Genomic DNA, 20,118 nt, shown 5'->3' with positions numbered 1-20,118 from the left:
GGGATTTCTTTGTGGGCCTTTTGCTTGGTCCCAAAACCTTCCAGTCTGTCAGTGCTTTGCTTTGAGTGGCTTCTGGAACTGGTCGAGGTAGGGATTAGGATGGGAGCTAGGAATTTTCTAATGAAGTCCTCTAGCTATACAAAAAAGACAGTGTGCTATTTTTAAAACTGAAATTTCAGGTTTAGGTGGACTGATATTTTAGGCTACTGAAAAAAGAATATGTTTGTGAAAAAATTTTTCATCTAAACTTATTTTGTTCAACTATTGGGTGAATAATGCTTTTTATTTTATGTAAACCTTTTTGTGCAATCATGTTGCTTGAATATAAAATCTATATTTTAATCAGGATTTCAAAGCTTATATTATTTAATTGAGCAGTGCAGAGAGCATTGATGATATTCAAAATGCAGTAATCCACAGCAAGTATATTTTAGTTCACTGAACTAAAACCAGCAGATGAATCTTAATTCTGGGTTACTGCACATTGTTTTTTGCTATTCCCTCCCTGTTACACAACCCACTATACCAATTAATATGGAGCTGTTGTGTTTCAGCTTGGCGCAGAAGATTGTTGCTACGTACAGATTGTGTTCTGAACAGCTATCATCTCAGCACCATTATGACTACGGGATGCGTGCAGTGAAATCTGTCCTTACTGCAGCTGGAAATCTTAAACTTAAATATCCAGAAGAAAATGAGAGCATGCTTCTTCTGCGCGCACTGCTGGATGTCAACCTGGCTAAATTCTTAGCACAGGATGTACCTCTTTTTCAGGTAATGACACTAACCAAGACAACCACACAACACCATCAACTAAAGAGAGTACGTTTTACTGTAGAGTTGAACTAACCTCAGCAGTAATTTATAGTATAAAACAAAATGTCTCTATGCATTTTAACTTGCATCTGTGGATCTAGATTGCATTGTCTTTTCTGTCACAGCTTAACCATGTTCCTAATAGTAACTTGGAGCTTTTGCCAGTCACATTATTGCCTATGTGGATTCCTACAGTAGCATAACAATGCCCATCCACTGCCTTGCATTGGTGTTGTCACCCTTCTATGTGAGCACATTCAGTTGGACTACAGACAGTGTGCCTGTACTCAGTGCATGGTATTTTGTGGAGCTTCTGGGAGTTGAAGTTTGGAACTAAGCAGTGATGTCACAAGCTGGGATATGCAGCTACAACTTTAGATCTTCCCATGCTATACACTGGTCTGAGAACCTGAAAGAGGTTTTGTGACCACTTGTTAAAACTGAAAAATAAAGCCATGTAGAGGAGGATGTGCCCAGAATAGCACATTACCGACAACATTGACCAATTTGTATGAAGGGACTGAATCTTCCAGCCCAGACTTTTATCTTAATCTGACACATATATCAATGTATTGTGTGTCCCTCTACAATTAGTTTATACCATTTTCTCTGCTTTGCTTCACTATAGCTGCCCCTTGGCAGCCATAATGAAGGTATGCATTTGAACATCAAATTTATGACCATATCTATGAACCTTACACCAAAACACTCCTTGTTTGACAGCTGCTGTTATGATATCACCAAGATATCCTAATCTCACTTCCCAACAATATACAGTGCTTCACTCTTCTATAAGTAAATTAAATAAAATGCTCTTAATGTGTCTATAATTACACACAAATTGCAATGTATTTACCCATGCACAAAATTATATCAAAAAGTTGAAAAATACTTACTGTGCATAAAAAAACCTTGGTGTATTTCCACTTTTACTGTCAATTTTGAGAAATCCCAACTATATGTTTGTTATCTGTTCCTATTCACACAGCATACCTAAAACAATGTAAAACAAATATTACCTTTTTGATATTTCTGAAGGGAACAGTCATGGCTGACTGCAAAACTTTCTCAAGTAGCTCAGCATATTCTATTCCAGTAGTGGGCTGAAGACTGGATGAGTCCAGTTCTCATTAACATACAATGCAGAAGTCCAGCTCCTAAACCTTTAGCCTTTTGCTTAGACATACAGCTTTTGCGTTTAGTACAGTGGTTCTCAATCTTTCTAATGCCGCGACCCCTTAATACAGTTCCTCATGTTGTGGTGACCCCCAACCATAAAATTATTTTCGTTGCTACTTCATAACTGTAATTTTGCAGTGGGAGGAGTAGTGCCACATCATTGGTGTCAGTGGAAGGAGTAGTGCCCCATCACTGATGTCAATGGGAGGAATAGTGCCCCATCACTGGTATCAGTGGGAGGAATAGTGCCCCATCGTTGGTGTCAGTGGGAGGAATAGTGCCCCATCGTTGGTGTCGGTGGGAGGAATAGTGCCCCATCGTTGGTGTCGGTGGGAGGAATAGTGCCCCATCATTGGTGTCGGTGGGAGGAATAGTGCCCCATCATTGGTGTCGGTGGGAGGAATAGTGCCCCATCATTGGTGTCGGTGGGAGGAATAGTGCCCCATCATTGGTGTCGGTGGGAGGAATAGTGCCCCATCATTGGTGTCGGTGGGAGGAATAGTGCCCCATCATTGGTGTCGGTGGGAGGAATAGTGCCCCATCATTGGTGTCGGTGGGGGGAGTAGTGCCCCATCATTGGTGTCAGTGGGGGGAGTAGTGCCCCATCATTGGTGTCGGTGGGGGGAGTAGTGCCCCATCATTGGTGTCGGTGGGGGGAGTAGTGCCCCATCATTGGTGTCGGTGGGGGGAGTAGTGCCCCATCATTGGTGTCAGTGGGGGGAGTAGTGCCCCATCATTGGTGTCAGTGGGGGGAGTAGTGCCCCATCATTGGTGTCAGTGGGGGGAGTAGTGCCCCATCATTGGTGTCAGTGGGGGGAGTAGTGCCCCATCATTGGTGTCAGTGGGGGGAGTAGTGCCCCATCATTGGTGTCAGTGGGGGGAGTAGTGCCCCATCATTGGTGTCAGTGGGAGGAATAGTGCCCCATCATTGATGTCAGTGTGGTGGAGGGGAGAATAGTGCCCCATCATTGGGTTCAGGGGGGGGGGGAAATAGTGTCCCATCGTTGGTGTCAGTGGGGGGAGGAATAGTGCCCCATCGTTGGTGTCAGTGGGGGGAGGAATAGTGCCCCATCGTTGGTGTCAGTGGGGGGAGGAATAGTGCCCCATCGTTGGTGTCAGTGGGGGGAGGAATAGTGCCCCATCGTTGGTGTCAGTGGGGGGAGGAATAGTGCCCCATCGTTGGTGTCAGTGGGGGGAGGAATAGTGCCCCATCGTTGGTGTCAGTGGGGGGAGGAATAGTGCCCCATCGTTGGTATTAGTGACAGCCTGGGCTCGCTCTCTCACTTACCTGTCAGCTGTCTTCCTTCTCTGGCCTCTCTCCTCTTCACTCGCTCCGGCAGCTCCCTCGATCTTCTTCGATCTGCGCGCTCTGCCGCTCGGCTCCTCCTCTCCAAGCTCCACCTCCTCGCCGGTGATTGGCCGCCTGTGTGCCTCTCCTGAGCTACAGTTCCGGTGGCCAATCAGCGGCGAGGAGGCGGAGCTGCTGAGCGATCCCGGAGGTGTGGCCAGGTGACAGGAGCAGCGTATCATCCCGCCCACACATCGCCGGAGAGAGGAGCGGTGTCTCGGTTCCTAAGACCATCGGAAATATGTGTTTTCCGATGGTCTTAGGCGACCCCTGGGAAATGGTCGTTCGACCCCCAAAGGGGTCGCGACCCCCAGGTTGAGAACCGCTGGTTTAGTACAATTGATGAGTTGATATCTGCTCTGCACAGTACAGACAGAGCCAAGTATGGTAAACACAGCTTCCCAATCTCCCTCACAACAAGGAGATCTAGGTAGAATGTTTCCTTGCAGGAAGAAGAGAAGATCTAGAAAAGGTTATGTTGTTAATGTTAATTTTTAAGTAATGCTATGTGAATGGGGAGATGTGACAAATCTAAGCAAAAGCAACAGATAGAGCACAACTGCCTTAGTGTAACTCCATTTATTGAACTAGTAAAAGAAATAAAATCAATGCACCCACATGATGTACAGGTATATGTAAGGCACATCAAGAAATAATCCTCCTCAGCTTCTCCTGGGTCACCGCCATAACATCCGCGTGGGACTCTCAGACTGACAGCTCCTGAAGTGTTGACAGGTGAGTTATGGCTCTGCACAGCGTGCGGCCACTAGAGCGCATACACCCAAACCAGCCAGTGCCAAGCTCCGTCCTCAAACAACCCAACACAAAGGAAAAGAGGGAAGGCTCGTGGTTGCTATAATTATGCGTTTCAGAGGCGTGGCATCTTTTATCCAGCCGCACACACAACCAATGGCCTTAAATACTATAATAAGTACTTCCCATACCCAGGATCTTAAAGGGACAACTTTAGGAGAGGAAAGCCAGGGGATGCATGCACAATTACATAGTAGTTAATGGAAAAATCCAAAATGTCCCCTTTTTGACACAATCTGAAAAATCTTTAATGTTCTGGGACCAACATTGGGATAGCTTCAATGTAAATACGCTGTAACCCCTGTGTGCTCCCCCATGTGCATTACAGAAGTGGTGGGGGACACTATGTTTACCATATTCCATCTCTATGAACTGCTGATGCTCACCAAACCTTTTGTACATAGTGCACACTGTCCTCTCCACAGTAGAGCCCACAGGGGCACCTAAGGTCATAAACTGCAAACTGTGTACTGCAGCATATAAACTTCTTAATCTGGAAGACCCTGTCATCTTTTCTACTGAAAGTTCTTTTGCCGTGACGTACAAATTGACAGGCCTTACACTTCCTAGACTTACATTTAATGGACCTTGTCAAATTGAAAAAAAATGTAGGTATATCCTGAACTCTATGTGATTCATTTTTGATGCAACTAGTGGCAATGATACCTTTTACATTATTTGCTCTCCTGAACACAACCTTAGGTGTGTCTGGAAGCACTTTACTTAATGCAGAATCCTGCTTCAAAATTGGCCAATTCTTTTTATTCACCTTTTAAATTGCCCAATGTTGGTTGTTGAATCTGGTAATGAATAACATTTCCCCAGGCTCATCTGTATGTGCTTCCTGCATATTCATATTTAGCCCACCTCTATATCTATCTACTGCCTTATTGATGTATTCCCTGTTATAACTCTTTTTCATAAACTTGTTAGGTAATATCTCAGCCTGTGCCACGTAATCCGAGCAATTCCTTTGCAGCCTATGAAATTGGCTGAATGAAATATTCAGCAAATATGAGTTGCCTGCAGTTTTTTTTAAATGGTTCTTAGAAATTGTTACCTTCAGCATCCCAAGACAATTCCAAATCTAGAAAAACCAGAGTCATCGTCAACCACATGTGTGAATTTGATACCATATATTGGAATTACAGTATGACACAATTCCAAAATGGTTTTTAGTGGGCCATTTCAAATGATAAGGACATCATCAATATAACACCCATAGTAGACTAGATGTCTAGTAAACGGGTTTTGGGACCAAATGTTAAACTTCTCTCAGAACTCCAGAAAAAACTTACCTTAGCAGAGCGTAAAGTGTACACCCATACAGGGCTGTAGATATGTTTTTTTTCGGGGGGGGTGGTTGAGCTCGCAGCTGAGCTGCATTTTTACTGAACACACACGCCAACTTCTCCCCCTTAAAGGAAGGACAGGAGGGGTGAAAGGAAAGAAGGAAGGGTTGGGTGGAAGGAAGAAAGGCTAGGTGGAAGGAAGGAAGAGGTGGATGGAAGGGAGGGGTGGGTGGAAGGAAGAAAGGGGTGGATAGAAGGAAGGAAGGAAGGGTACCTGGTTGGGGAGCCTGACGTGTAAAGAGGGCGTCCTTTTACAACTCTCGCTCAGAGCCCCTGCGAGTGGGAACAGAGGGCACAGAGCCAGGAGTGGCACGAGTGCCGGGTGGATCTGGAGCTGGCGGCAGGTAGCTGGGGACCTAGGAGATCCGGATGCAGGTCAGGTGCAGGAACGTAGGTGCAGCAGCCGGCAGGTATGGCGGCAATCAGGATGCAAACTGGGACCGGACACCAAAGCGTGGTTGCAGTAGCAGGCAGGTATGGCAGTGACCAGGATGCAGGCCAGGTGCAGGACCGTGGGTGCAGCGGCAGGTAAGTATGGCAGCCGTCAGGATGCAAGCCAGGTGCAGGTACAGGTAAGTAAATGTAGCAGAGTCAGACAAGCTGGGTCAGTATCAAGCAGGCAGATTAAGTACAAGGGAGCAGGCAAGCGGATGCTCAGGGATACCCGAGGTCGGTGCAGCCAGAGTTCTTTCTTAGGCAAATCAGAATACAGGTAACAGGATCAGGAATATGTGCATGAACTTTGTAGACCAGATGGCATTGATTTTACTGTTCTGCAGGTTTAAATAGCTTGCCTGGCGTGACATGCATGCTTACTGCGCATGCGCGAGTTTTCCGCGCTACTGCGTATGCGCGCCCTCACGCTCCCGCACCTGCACACTCGCACCGCCACGGCCCGAGGGGATCCGTCTCATGGCTGCACGGTGACGGAATCCCTGACAGCTTCTGGACACACCACCTAAAGTTGTGTTCAGGAGAGCAAATAATCTAAAAGGTATCATTGCCCCTAGTCGCATCAAAAATGAATCACGTAGGGTTCAGGATATACCTCAATTTGACAGGGTCCTTTAAATGTAAGTCTAGAAAGTGTAAGACCTGTCAATTTGTACATCATGGCTATAGAACTTTCAGTAGAAAAGATTTCAGGGTCTTCCAGATTAAGCAGTTTATATGCTACAGTACACGGTTTGTAGTTTATGGCCTTAGGTGCCCCTGTGGACTCTACTATGCGGGGAGGACATTGCGCGCTATGTGCTAAAGGTTTGGCGAGCACCGACGGTTCATAGAGAAGGGATATGATAAACATAGTATCCCCCTCCACTTCTGTAATGCACATGGGGGAGCACACGGGTTAGAGCTTATTTACACTGAAGTTATCCCAATGTTGGTCCCAGAAGGTGAAAGATTTTCCAGATTGTGTCAGAAAGAGACATTTTGTATTTTTATGTAATTGTGCATGCAATCCCCTGGCTTTCCTCTCCTAAAGTTGCCCATTCCTGGTATCCTGGGTATGGGAGGTCCTTTTTATAGTAGTGTGTGGGCATGACTTGATAAAGGAGGCCACGCTTCAAAAATGCATCATCATACCAACCATGCAGCACATGCCTTCCCTCTTCTCCTTTGAGTTGCATTCCATGAGGACAGAGCATGGCACCGGCTGGTCCAGGCACATGTGCACTAGTGGCCGCACACAGTGCAGAGCCGCAGCTCACCTGTCAACACTTCAGGAGCAGTCAGTCTGAGAGTTCCCCATGTTACAGCGGCAACCCAGGAGAAGCTGAGGAGGAATATTTCTTGATGTGCCTTATATATACCTGTACATCATGCATTGATTTGATTTCCTTTACTGGTTCAATAAATGGAATTACACTAGGGCAGTTGTGTGCTCTTTGTTGCTTTCGTTTTTGCTCAGATTATCTTCTGCCTCTCAGTGGAACATTTAGAGAGCTGCAGCGCCTGATCATGGCTTCGTTGTATGCACCACATGTCCCAGCCAGTCAAGGGTCTCACGGATCAGCGCATTCATTTTTTTCTATATGGACTTTGTAACAAATCTAAAATAAGTGTTATCCTAATTTGACAGCAGAAGTGGGAATACCCTTTAATAAGTAAAATGAGTGCTCAATAAGGTCCAAAATATCATTTATTTCTTCTGTGCAACCCAAGTCGAATGCATGCATGGTAGACATGTGCATGTCAGAAATGTTCATTTCATTTAGTTTTGGATGCATTCGTTCTTTGAAGAATTTAGTTTCATCATGTTTTTTATGTTGAACTGATTTGTTTTCTGGATTTGTTTCATGTCTTCAGCATTCATTTTGTATATTCTTTGGTCCGGGTGTGTTAAAAAATGTTGCTGTTTTTCCGGAAGATTGCTATATATTCAATATATTATCGAATCGGATAGATTTGAATCGAAAGAATTCAATATTTTTGGGCGCTAGTCCTAACCACCAAGAGAAATGGCATGAGCCATTTGTTATCCTAATCTAAATTATTGAAGGAATTCGAAAATTAAATTCCCCATGGGCTCAAACTAATATTGCATCGTGTGACGTCGTCCGAATGAAACAAATGCATTTGTTAATTTCGTTATTACTTTTTCTGGATTCATTGACATTTGTTACTATGTCCAATCAGGAATTCATATACGTCTGAATCTTAGAAAATGTTCGTCCGAAAAAGGAATTGTGATGAAATGCATGGAAGCAGAAAGTGGAGGTTATGAGTGGCACTGGCATATGATTACAATTCTGAATCCTGAGTGCAGGGCTGAGCACTCTGCTTATAAGTGTTACTTGTTTTTATTAAAATGTTTTAATGCGATGAGGAGGTGTACTCTGCTTCTTGTATAACATGGTGGAGGCTTCTGGATGCAGGAGGTCCAGTGATATTGACCTGCTTTTGAGTTTAAGGGTCTTGGAAATGCGAAGAGTTTTAACTATACAGGGGGAGCTTGGTGTGTTGAATCATGTTTGAAAAAAAACACTGAAATCTGTAGCAAATACACTTTGGGGTTTATTTACTAAAGCTGGAGAGTGCAAAATCAGACTCACTTCTGCATAGAAACCAATCAGCTTCCAGGTTTCATTGCCAAAGCTTCATTGAACAAGCTGAGGTTAGAAGCTGATTGGTTTCTATGCAGAAGGGAGTCTGATTTTGGACTCTCCAGCTTTAGTAAATAAACCCCTTTATGTCATTGGATGTATATTTTGAACAGTTTTTACACTGGTGGATTTGGAAACTGCCCAAGTCACTTTTAAGATTTTTTTGCACAGATGAAATCAATCATACTTTGGATATTATTGAGCAATCATATTAATTAAGTCTTTTATTTTTATTTATTCACCGCAAGTATTTATCAACTTGGTTTAACTCTTTTTGTAATACTCATTAAGCATTTTTATTATATTTGCATATAGAAAAGATAAGTGCTGTATATTGATGAAGAGTGACACATTTAAACATGTTTATACCCCCTTCCTGCCCAGGCCAATTTTCAGCTTTCAGCACTGTCGCAATTTGAATGACGATTGCGTGGTCATGCAACATTGTACCCATATGAAATTTTTATTATTTTTTTTCAAACAAACAGAGCTTTCTTTTGGTGGTATTTAATCACCTCTGGGTTTTTTATTTTTTGCACTATAAACAATAAAATAGTTTTCTTTGTTTCTATTATAAAATTTAGCAAACAGGTAATTTGTCTCCTTCACTGATGTGCGTTGATGAGGCTGCACTGATAGGCACTGATAGGCAGCACTGATGGGCATGGTGAGATGGCATGGGTAGGCAGCACTGATGGGCACTGATAGGCTGCACTGATGAGGCATCATTGGTGGGCATTGATGAGGAGGCACTGATGATGCTGCACTGATATGCAGCAATGATGTTCGCTGATAGGCGGCACTGATGGGCACTGAAAGGGAGCACTGATGGGTGACACTGATGGGCCGGCACTGGTGGGAGGCACTGCTGGGTACTGCTGGGTGGCACTGCTGGGTGGCACTGCAGGGCACTGATGATCAGTGCTGATCTGCTCTGTGACAGCTGTCGGTTATCAGCAGTAGTTTCCTCACACTGTGACAGCGTGGACAGGAAGGGGTTAAAAGTGTCCGGACTTAAAGGGTCTACACCCTGTGACAGAGTGCACCTTTAATATGACACTCATATCAACTACATATTCCAGTTATTGTTAATTGTATAGCTCTTCTATATTCATGTATTATAAGAAAAAAACACAAAACCAGTTAATGTACTGTGATAGATTTTCTCTATACTTGTAAATCTACTAATATAAACTCCAAAGCACTAAAACAGTACAGCATTTGTGGTGCAAGGTCACTGGATAAGCTATTAATTAATTTATTTATTACTGGTACTTATATAGCTGTCAATTTGCGCAGCGGTTTACATATATATTGTAGATTCACATTAGTCCCTAACCCTCAAGGGGCGTACACTCTAAGGTCCCTAACATTACATTTATACATACACATACTAAGGCCAATTTAGACAGGATCCAATTAACCTATCAGCATGTCTTTGTAGTGTTGGAGGAAACCAGAGTACCCGGAAGAAACCCATGCAGGCACAGGGAGAACATGCAAACTCCAGGCAGGTGGTGGCGATTCGAACCAATAACCCTAGTACTGCCAGGCGGAAGTGCTAATCATTTAGCCACTGTGATATTTCAATCCAAAAAAACAAGTTTAATGATGCAATGAGAAAACAGACAATAGTAAAATGTAATGTATTTAGCAGAACAGCTCCAAACCTTGCCTGTGGTGATTAGGTTAGAGGCAGTCCTGTGCATGGACTGGAGGTGGAATAACCATAGGGGTCCAGAGCCTTCCACATATAGCGGTATGGTAGATGAAGTGTCTCCCAGGCTGCAGGAATGAAATATTGCAGTGTCCCTGGAGATCAGACTTTGAAAAAGCACAAACTATGTGAAACATGTCATCATGGCAACTAGGACCTCCCAGTAGAGCTCCCTGTGTTCCACCCTGTTTGGTTGAGAGACACCAGCCACTGCCGCCTGGCTTGTGGTCAACTGAGGTCACTTCTGACGTGCGGTGATGTTACTTCTGGTGCGCAATCTCCAGGGACACTGCGATTATTCCTTCCTGCAGTCTGGGAGACACTTCCATTCCACATACCGCTATATGTGGCAGACTCTGGACCCCTATGGTTATTCCACCTCCAGTCCATACACAGGACCACCTCTAGCCGGGATGCCCATCATAAAACCATCCTGATAATCACCACAGGCAAGCTTTGGAGCTGTTCTGCTGAATACATTAAAATGTATTATTGTCTGTTTTCTCATTGTATTATTAAACTTATTTTTTTGTATTGAAATATCAATAGTTTAGCCAGTGACCTTGCACTACAAGCGCTATACTGTTTTAGTACTTTCCCTGTACATATTGCACCTAATGGTTGGTAGAACATGTCAGGAATCCAACCGCGGTAGCCTCTAGCACTCCACAGATCGGAATCCCCCAAGGCGCGGAATCTAAGCTCCGACCTGCTTGTTTACCAGGGCCCCTGATGGTGGGGATGGACTTGGAGCGGGCCGAGACCAGGTCGCAGCCCCTGGGTTCACCCAGCTGTGGTAGAGGCACCGTAGAAGGTGTAAGAGTCTGATGTGAGGAAGTAACTAGAGCAGCGTCGGGGCAGGCCGGGGTCGGTAACAGTGGTGGCGGTGTAGTACAGAATCAGCAGGCAGAGGGATAAACAGGTCACAAGCCGGGTTTGTCAACAGGAGGTCAGAACATGCAGGGTTAAGCAGGTGAATGGTCAGAAAAAAGCCAGGGATCAGAACAGGAGACGGACAGCAAATCAGGGTCAGGCAGGGTCGGCAACAAACAATCTACTCTCAGGAACTCAGGAACACAGATAAGACCATAGGGCAATTGAGCATTGCAAGAGCTGGGTTTAAATAGCCCGCCCGACTCCTGACAGGCGCTCCTGGGTCCTAGTGCTTGCCTGGTGCCGTCATTGGTGACAGGCGCGTCTGGGTCCTAGTGCCCACCTGCCTGTATGTTTTGTCAGGATTCTACGCATGTGCAGATTCGATCGCAGCGGCGATCTTCTCATTCCCTGACAAAGCAGCTGCGGAGCTGGTCCTTTTTCAGATATGCTAAACTTTTTTCATGAAATCAGCGCCCTGAAGTTTGCTATTTCTAATATAAACTCCAAACTTTATCAGTCTCTGCAATGAAAAGTAATGTTTTATCACATTTTCTGAACACGTAAAGAAAATCCATAACTCACACATCTATCCATTATCTCCTTGACTGGCACTAATTACATTCTAAATGAGAAATAGTGATCTGCTAGAACTAAAATGTTTCAAACAGTAAGATGGATTTACTCTGGATAAAATACATAGGGAATTTTCAGCTAAGTGGCACTCTATGATAAGGTAGTGCTGGGGATGAGCAAAACCTTTTAGCATGAAAATATAAAGCAGGATTTACTTGGCAAGGTGTTATCAAAAATATAAAGCAAAAAAGTTTACAAGCTTCACAAGTAAGAGCTCTAATAACATACTGTATATAAGACACAATTATGTTAACAGTTCCTAAACTCTACAAAAATGAAGACATTTGAAATGTATATTTTGTTGCTGTGCAGCAAATTGCTTTATGTTATATAAGGCTAAGAAGAATAATTACAGTGACTATTGACAGTTTTTGTCTCTCCTGCATATTCACAAACCTGTTCACATCTGATGGTAGGAAATCAGTCATAAGACCAATCACGGTGAATGCACGGGGTTGGGCCATGCTGGGTAGTGTCAAGGAGAGCTTTTCTAATTGTGTGGTGCAGGAGGTAACACAGTAGGTCTCAGAGATGTCAGAGAAGAGGAGAAAAGCAGTCAGCACTGCTTATATTTATGGGTCAGCCCAATTTTCAGCTGCAGAATCTTACAGTTGTAGGAAGTCAGGTAGGCAAAATGTAACCAAAACACCCATCTCACTGTTATGTGAGAACCTATTGAGCCATTAGAAGCATCAAGCCAGAACCCTGAGTTGTCCCTAAAAAGCATATTGCTCAGGAATAGTGAGGTGGTGCGTTACTCAAGGATTTGGAAGCTGTCAGATGGCTTCATCCTTTGAGAAGTGATTTTGGACTGGAAAAGTAAAATTCAAAGGATAGTGACTAATACTTCTGTTAAGTGAATATTGATATTTTGCTAGAGTTAAAGTTTTCTTCAATGTTAAAGTTATCAACTACAAGTTACAGTACATTCTTGGGAGCATACCTGCTGATCAAAGACTAATGGTTTCTACTGATACTACTATTTGAAACATGTATCTGAAGTTTTAGCAGGTTTAGTAATACATTTTAAAACGTATTTAATCTAAACCAGTTTAGAACAATAAGTGACAATGTAAGTTATATTTAGTGACCCTTTAAAGAATATGCCTGGGATAATGATCATAAAGAACTTATGTTGGTCCTCCAATCTGGATGATTCAATAACAGCAAGCCTAAAATCATAATTTCTTTTTAAAATGATTATGGCAGTGGTGAGTAGGTAGGACCATGTGAGGAAGAGTTACGAGGGAACACCCAGAAAAGAGGCCAGCAGAAAGTATTATAAGCAGGGAGACCAATCAATAAATTTGCCCTTAGTGAACATACTGTTATCAATAAGGTTAAAAAAATGATTTATGTACAGTGGATATCTTTTTTAAAGTGTTAGGAAGCCTGTTCAAAATAAAATGTGCTGTTCAAAATAAAATGTGCTGGCATGACATGGAATAGAGGGGGTGCTAAGTCTTTAGCTTTTGAAGGTAAAACCCTTGTGTGTTCATTGACTTTCCTTACAGAAATGTGTGAGCTAGACTAAAGAATTGTAGCACAGAAAAAATGAGGTCACCATCTTGACTGTGCCATGTGGCAGGGTTGTGTAATTCTAAGGACTAGTTGTAAAATATCACAGAACCTTTTGGCAACCAAAATGTCACCCATATACTGTATATAGAAAATGTATTTAGCTATATGCTTAAGTTTAGTTTTAAATTAGCTCACCCCCCAGGAGCAAACTCAACTGCTGTCAGTGCTTTCAGTAATACCCAGCCTTATAAGTGTATGGCTTAAAGCCATAGTTAACTTTCGCTAAAGAACTGTGCAAGTCCTTTGCAAGTATGGGATATCTGTAGATAAAAACAAACTGTACAGATTTGACCAAAGGTGAAGTGGTTGTAAAGGCAGAAGGTTTTTTTACCTTATAGCAACCTTCTAAATGCAGCTCCCTCCACAGCCCCCCCCCCCTCCCAATACATACCTGAGCCTGATCTCGATCCAGCAATGTGCATGAGAGTGAAGGCTCTCTCGGCACTCTCAGTCCACATTGGCTCAGATACAGCAGCAGGAGCCTTTGGTTTCTGCTGCTGTTAACATAGCCAGTGAGGAGGGAGGGGGGCAGGTCCAAGCATGCTCTGTGTATCTTATGGACACACGGATCATGGCTCAGGAGTGAGTGCGCACGAGTGCCTTAATAACAAATGGCTTGCTATGAGGGGCATTTGGCAGGGGGGTGGAGCCAGGACCACTGGCAGGGCCCAAGAAGAGGGGAATCAGGGCTGCTCTGTGCAAAGCCAATATACAGAGCAGGTAAACATAACATGTTGAGCTCTCAAACTCTGAGCTCAGAGCTACTGCATCAGGGGAGAGAGAGCACATATGAGGGAGATAGAATGAGAGAAAGAGCTCACTCCTGTAATGATGAAGGTGAACAGTAACAACTAGGTGTCTCTTAGCAATGTCCTTGGAGTTTTCCAGTCAGGCTTAAAAAGGTACATAAATGGTCTACACCTATAGCAAGGGTGATATAGAAGTATATATAAAGGCATATGAAGTAATTAATTTGTAAACTGAAAACTATCACTACATGTGTAAAACCACTTTGCAATAATAATGATTTAAAGTAAACATCACATTTACATATAATATGAACTCAACAATAAAATATAAGTGTGTAGAAGATTGCAGAATGTTGTTTAAAACATTGACCTTTTCTTTTTATTTGTGATGTTCTTGTAAAAAGGCTAGCGCAACATGAATAAGATACTATCACAGATATTACTGAGTTTCATTTTCATGAGTAGCACATACTGTTCTTTTTATAAATGTTTTTCCCAATATTTAAACAGCTTTCACCCAAGATTCACTCATATTTCTCGTTCAATATTTTTGTTAGAAATTTCAGGAGAAAAACAAACAAAGAATACATGAAGCTACCATAGCCAAATAGATGATGCAAATAAGTCCAAGCCTCAAGGCAACATAAACTCATTTTTATAATAGGACTCAAATGGAAGAATCCTGGGTGAAGACTGTGTGAATCTTTTGTAAAAAAACATTTAAAAGTAAACTCTACATAATAGGGGGAAGGGAGCCTGAATAATTCTGGTAATGCTGAGTTGGAAAGATATTTTTTTTATGCTTTGTTTAATGAGCTTTCAAGTAAAAATGTAAGGTTCACTTTATATGAGAGCATTTCTTTTCACTTATAAATGCCATCCATTTCTTTTCTCAGGGTATTATTTCTGATCTCTTTCCTGGAGTCGTTCTACCTAAGCCAGATTATGACCTTTTCATCGAAGCACTAAAAGAAAATATTGCAAAAATGAACTTGCAACCTGTACCATGGTTCATTGAAAAAATAATTCAGGTAACTGACAGCTTGATAACACAAAACTGAACTATTCAGTTTATATTATAGGTGTTAGGGAGCTTAACTGAACTATTTGTGTAGTGGTTAGAGCAATGCTTGTTAAATGAAATCCCATTAAAAAGTTTAATAACAGTGCTGCATATCTGTGAAATCATTTGGTTTTCTGTGCAGCTAGTCTCTGGTTCTGTCAGCCTTCAGCTATTTTAGCCTGGAGTAAGACTCCACTTTCCTGTAGCTAAATTATTTCAGTGAGGGATCATAACCCTGAATAAAACATGAGACTACCAGGGCTGTGGAGATTCGGTCACTCTTTTCTGCCCTCCAGCAATCTGAATTTGGCAGCCCATGCATATATTCTCCTGTCTGGATCATGTAAAATTTTAGCCAGTATGCAGGATAGGATGGGAGTTTATTAGAGACCAAATTTTTAAGTGACCATTCTGATGACTAGAAATTGCTATAATTTATGTCTACAACAGAAGAGTTACAAGAACTCACATTGTTAACAGCATTTATGCTGATATATCAAAACCAAAGAAAATAAAAAATCGATTTATTAAAGCATATAGTTCATTCAAGACATATACCAAAAATTATCCACCTCTGCTCTTAAATAAACTTGTTTATCCCCACATTGTATCTGATTGAACACACCTACCTAATTGCAGAAAAAGATTACTTCGAAATATTACATTATAGTAAAAATTGCAATTTCCCATGTTTAATCCCAGGGATATGGGCCATAAAATATTTCCTAGTGTTTGGCAGAGTAGGCCGTGCGTGGTATATCGTAGAGGCTACCATAGGGATTTGAATATTATGCATTGTAGAATATTTTTTATTTCCATTATGAAGACTGATTATTTAATTTAAACTTTTTGTACTTCACAGTTTCATTAAAAATAAATGATGCAGATGTAAACCAAAAATTAAATTCTGCTTTGTTACCACTGTTTTACCTAATTTCTGAAGCTGTGTCCTAATTCTTTCTTGTAATTCTGCTACTACCGAATAACACTTTGAATAGACAGATTTTTTGTTATAAAAGTAATTTTGCCTTTTGTAACACTGCAGATCTATGAAATGATGCTGGTGCGCCATGGTTTCATGATTGTTGGGGACCCCATGGGGGGGAAGACCTGTGCATACAAGGTTCTGGCCAAAGCCCTTGCTGATTTACATGCAGGTAAGGCTGACATTCATTGTGTGGTTGGATGATTCGGGTTCTCTTTAGTGAAGCAGTTACAATTAGAATTGTAATGTACAATTACTGGTTCAGTCCACCACAAATCAATATTTATTTTCAGCAAACTTTTAATGGTTCTTATCGTTTTCTGGCTTCCTATTTTTGTATATTAAAACTCTGACTGCAAGCTATGCCTTTCAGAATCACCTGGTTTGCCACATGTCTGACAGAATTTTACTAATTTTGCCCTTGCGAAGGCAGTTTCACTCAACATACTGCTGTGATATGAAAATGTTGACAAAAGTACAACAAGGAATAAGACGCCTTCTACTGTGGGCACATCATATGAAATAGCAACTCACTGCTGCCAGAGTCCTTAAACTATAAAAATCCAGTTGGTCATTCAACCAAAATTTAAATGTCTGATGTAGGGGTCTTGTCTTTTAAGCAAATCATTGTGATCAAACTTTTCTTTACCCATTTCAGCTCTTGCATCTGTAGACTCGTTATGGACTAGAGCAATATTTCAGATAGTGGCCTATTGATTCGGCACTAATTTTCCGATGATGATCCATAAGTAATATGAATATAATTATTTAAAGGACAAACCAGGCTTTCTTTTTAAAACAATGTCTTTTGAAAATAGTTTTACTTTTTTATGCAGTAAACAGCAAAAATATTTAACAAAGTGAAAAAATTTTGTTTGTAAATAATTTTGCCATGCTTTGTACCAGAAATTTAATTTTGGTGTCGATAAAAATGGGACACATTATAAATATGGCCATTTTATCTACAGTAACACGAGCTCTAAGACTATCACTGAGTTCAATACATGTGCTTGATGCCTTTATGTGCATGCTTGACACTTATATTACACTCAAATCAAAACAAAAATGTATTGAACCATAAAGCTATCACTGGTCAAACTAGAAAATTGCATTTTGTGTATATTTTTAATGATATGGTGCAGAAAATATCAAAACAAAAAATATGAATGATAAAATTATCAATGTCTACTTAAAGCCAAACTTCTTTGTGTTAGATTAGAGAAGGTTTAAACAGCCTGTCTTTTTTATTTATTTATTGCTGTCTCCCATTGTGAAATGTTATCTTTACTTTATGCCCTGAAAACCTAACAAGGTTGAGAAAATTACCCCATGTGGGGCTTTAAACATAGATCTAAACAAACTGAAGTGAGGTAATTTTACAATAATTTTACAATTTCAAGCACTCCCCAAGGACTTTGCAAAGCTACTTAAAAGGCTTAATGGACTTGCCTTTGCAGACTGCTGGGGGCATTGTATCCTACAGATAAGACTGACTCATATCTTACATGTTTAAAAATTATATTCCAAAACTGATCTTTTTTGGTCATATAATAATGTAACCCCCTTTTCCTTTAAAACTGGACTTTAAGCTGTAAGAGTGTATAGCCCACAAATATGGTGGCTGAATGAGCCACTTATCAAAAATAAGCAAATATACTGCATATGTAACGCACCTGCCCTAGGCTGGCTAAATTTTGTTTTTGGCTCTGCTGTATCCAACTGAACTGCAATTTATTTTCCATGTCTGTCAGGTCTCTAAACCTGGGCGTTGATTGCTCCTTTCTGCCTCTGGAAGAATACTCCAGAAATAGTGTGGGAGGATCAATCCATAGGCCATGAATATTTATTATAACCTAGCCAGTCCCTGAGAGAGCCCAAAAGGAGTGGCTGGGGAGAAAATAAATTATGTTTGGAAGGATCTGATCAGAGCTCTCTCTCCTGGGGCCACAACCCTGGGAGGCAGCCTGTGTGACAGAAGAGCTGTTGCTGTTGGGCGCAGCATGTGCTTGGCTGAGGGTCTTGGAGTAACCTGGACCTAAAGAAATTTGCTGGAAGACACTGCTTGTAGAAGCTTGGGCTGGACAGGGAATCCTTTCACTGAGGAGTGTTGCAGGGATGCTTGTTGGGGAGGTGACTCTGGACATTTTGAGTAGCACCTTTTGCCTAGAGCTCTAGGTATGCAAGTACCTTGAGGGTAGACGCCAGAGGTTTCAGCAAGAACTGAGACTGCTTGCATAGAGTCTCAGACCAACTGGCTGTCCCCTCTACCCCCAGCATTACTGGAGGCTGCTACTGGAGGATTAAAAACTGAGAAAACTGGACTTTGCTTGGGAAATTGTCCTCTGATACCTTCATGTGTGTGTGGAGTATCCTGCACCCTCATCCCTCTACCCACCTGTGTTCAAGTACTTTAATAAATCTTCAAAAAGACACCCCTAGGCTGAGCCTGAAACGTGTCCTTGTGCTCTGGAACTGGTACCTGGGGGGGGGGGTGTTGGTATCCTCTGAACAGGTAAGGGAGACCTGGGTTATTTCCATCAGTCCCTCTGAGGGTAATCACTACACAGATTTTCAGTAAAAGATATAATGGTGATAGCACTCTATACTGTCTCTGCCAAACCATTTTGGGCTAAATGCAAGCTTTGATGGTTACTGTAGATATAAAAGCAAATTTAACTCTGCAACAGACAGAGTGATGTCATATTGTAAATATAAATATGTACGTTTTTTCACCGACAGTAAATCATGTACCTCCTCTGAGCATGCTATGTAGTCAGTAACAATGAGTATGAACTGGATGCATAATTCAGAAGAAGAATGGGGGAAGATGGTTTGTCTGAGGCTGACAATTATACACTATGGTCTGAACTAAGACAGGCCCTATCCTCCATCCTCTTCTCAAAGTACATCTTTCTGATCAAGCAGCAGAAACACACATGTAATTTTTAGGGGTATGTAGTTTATATTCTAAAGGCACATTTTATTGTATGTAAGTTAGAAAATATATATTTTGCTTAAATATATTTTATTCAAAAATATGTCACTCTGAACTAAGTGTTGTATTGATATTGAATAAATTATGAGATATAAAACAGTTAAAGGTGATCAACTTTAATGAATTGTTTTCTTGTTTCCCTAGCTAAATCAATGGATGAGTATGCTGTGGAGTTTAAAGTGATCAATCCTAAAGCCATTACTATGGGACAATTATATGGATGTTTTGACCCAGTAAGTCATGAGTGGACAGATGGAGTACTGGCAACTACTTTTCGAGAACAAGCTTCTTCCACTACAGATGACAGAAAATGGATTATATTTGATGGCCCTGTAGATGCTGTCTGGATAGAGAATATGAACACTGTCCTGGATGACAATAAAAAGGTAATAGCCTCTTTGTGTTTTTAACTTATGATAAGACCTAGGGACATATTTAAAAAGCAGTGAATGTAGCATTCATGAAAAATTCACTTCTGGTAAATCAATTTCCTAATTTAACAAATATGTACCAGGAAGATACTGCTTTGTAAATACACCTACTGGTTTACTTTAAACAACCCTAGTATTTTATTGTTAAGACTGTGATTATTATGTTCAAATCTCAGTCTTAGTTTAGTTGCTGTACAAAAATTTGATGCTTGTAAGAGATATGTTCGACTTTAGAATTGATAGCAATGATCACAGGCGAGGATTCGCTTTGTAGAACTTCAGTAAGTTTTCCAGCTGTTAGAAGTGCTTGTTATCACACACCAATATTATTCACTTTGCTGTAAAGTCTTTAGGGGGAAAATGGAACAAGTGTTTCACCTTTTGCGTTCTAACTCCCTATAGCCAAGTCACAGAAATGATCAGGTTTTAGTATTGTAGCGTGTTCAAAGACAGGTCAGGTATATTTCCCACTG

At 41.5% G+C, this 20,118-nt stretch overlaps 1 protein-coding gene across 1 annotated transcript in view; it reads left to right on the top strand.

Annotated features, from left to right (window-relative positions):
* DNAH3 (dynein axonemal heavy chain 3) overlaps nucleotides 1-20,118 on the top strand; it is a 213,068-nt gene that overhangs the window by 48,274 nt on the left and 144,676 nt on the right. Inside the window, exons 9-12 of the mRNA XM_089674783.1 lie at nucleotides 555-774; nucleotides 15,068-15,202; nucleotides 16,280-16,391; nucleotides 19,359-19,600. Of these exons, the coding sequence (XP_089530909.1) occupies nucleotides 555-774; nucleotides 15,068-15,202; nucleotides 16,280-16,391; nucleotides 19,359-19,600 (709 nt within the window). The remainder of the gene's footprint in view (nucleotides 1-554; nucleotides 775-15,067; nucleotides 15,203-16,279; nucleotides 16,392-19,358; nucleotides 19,601-20,118) is intronic.

This window comes from Staurois parvus, unplaced genomic scaffold (genome assembly GCF_062004578.1).
Source record: "Staurois parvus isolate SC_StPar_1 unplaced genomic scaffold, SC_StPar_1.0 ptg000152l, whole genome shotgun sequence".
Lineage (NCBI taxonomy): Eukaryota > Metazoa > Chordata > Amphibia > Anura > Ranidae > Staurois > Staurois parvus.
Note: the sequence above shows the minus strand (reverse complement) of the source record. Positions and strands in the feature narration are given on the sequence as shown.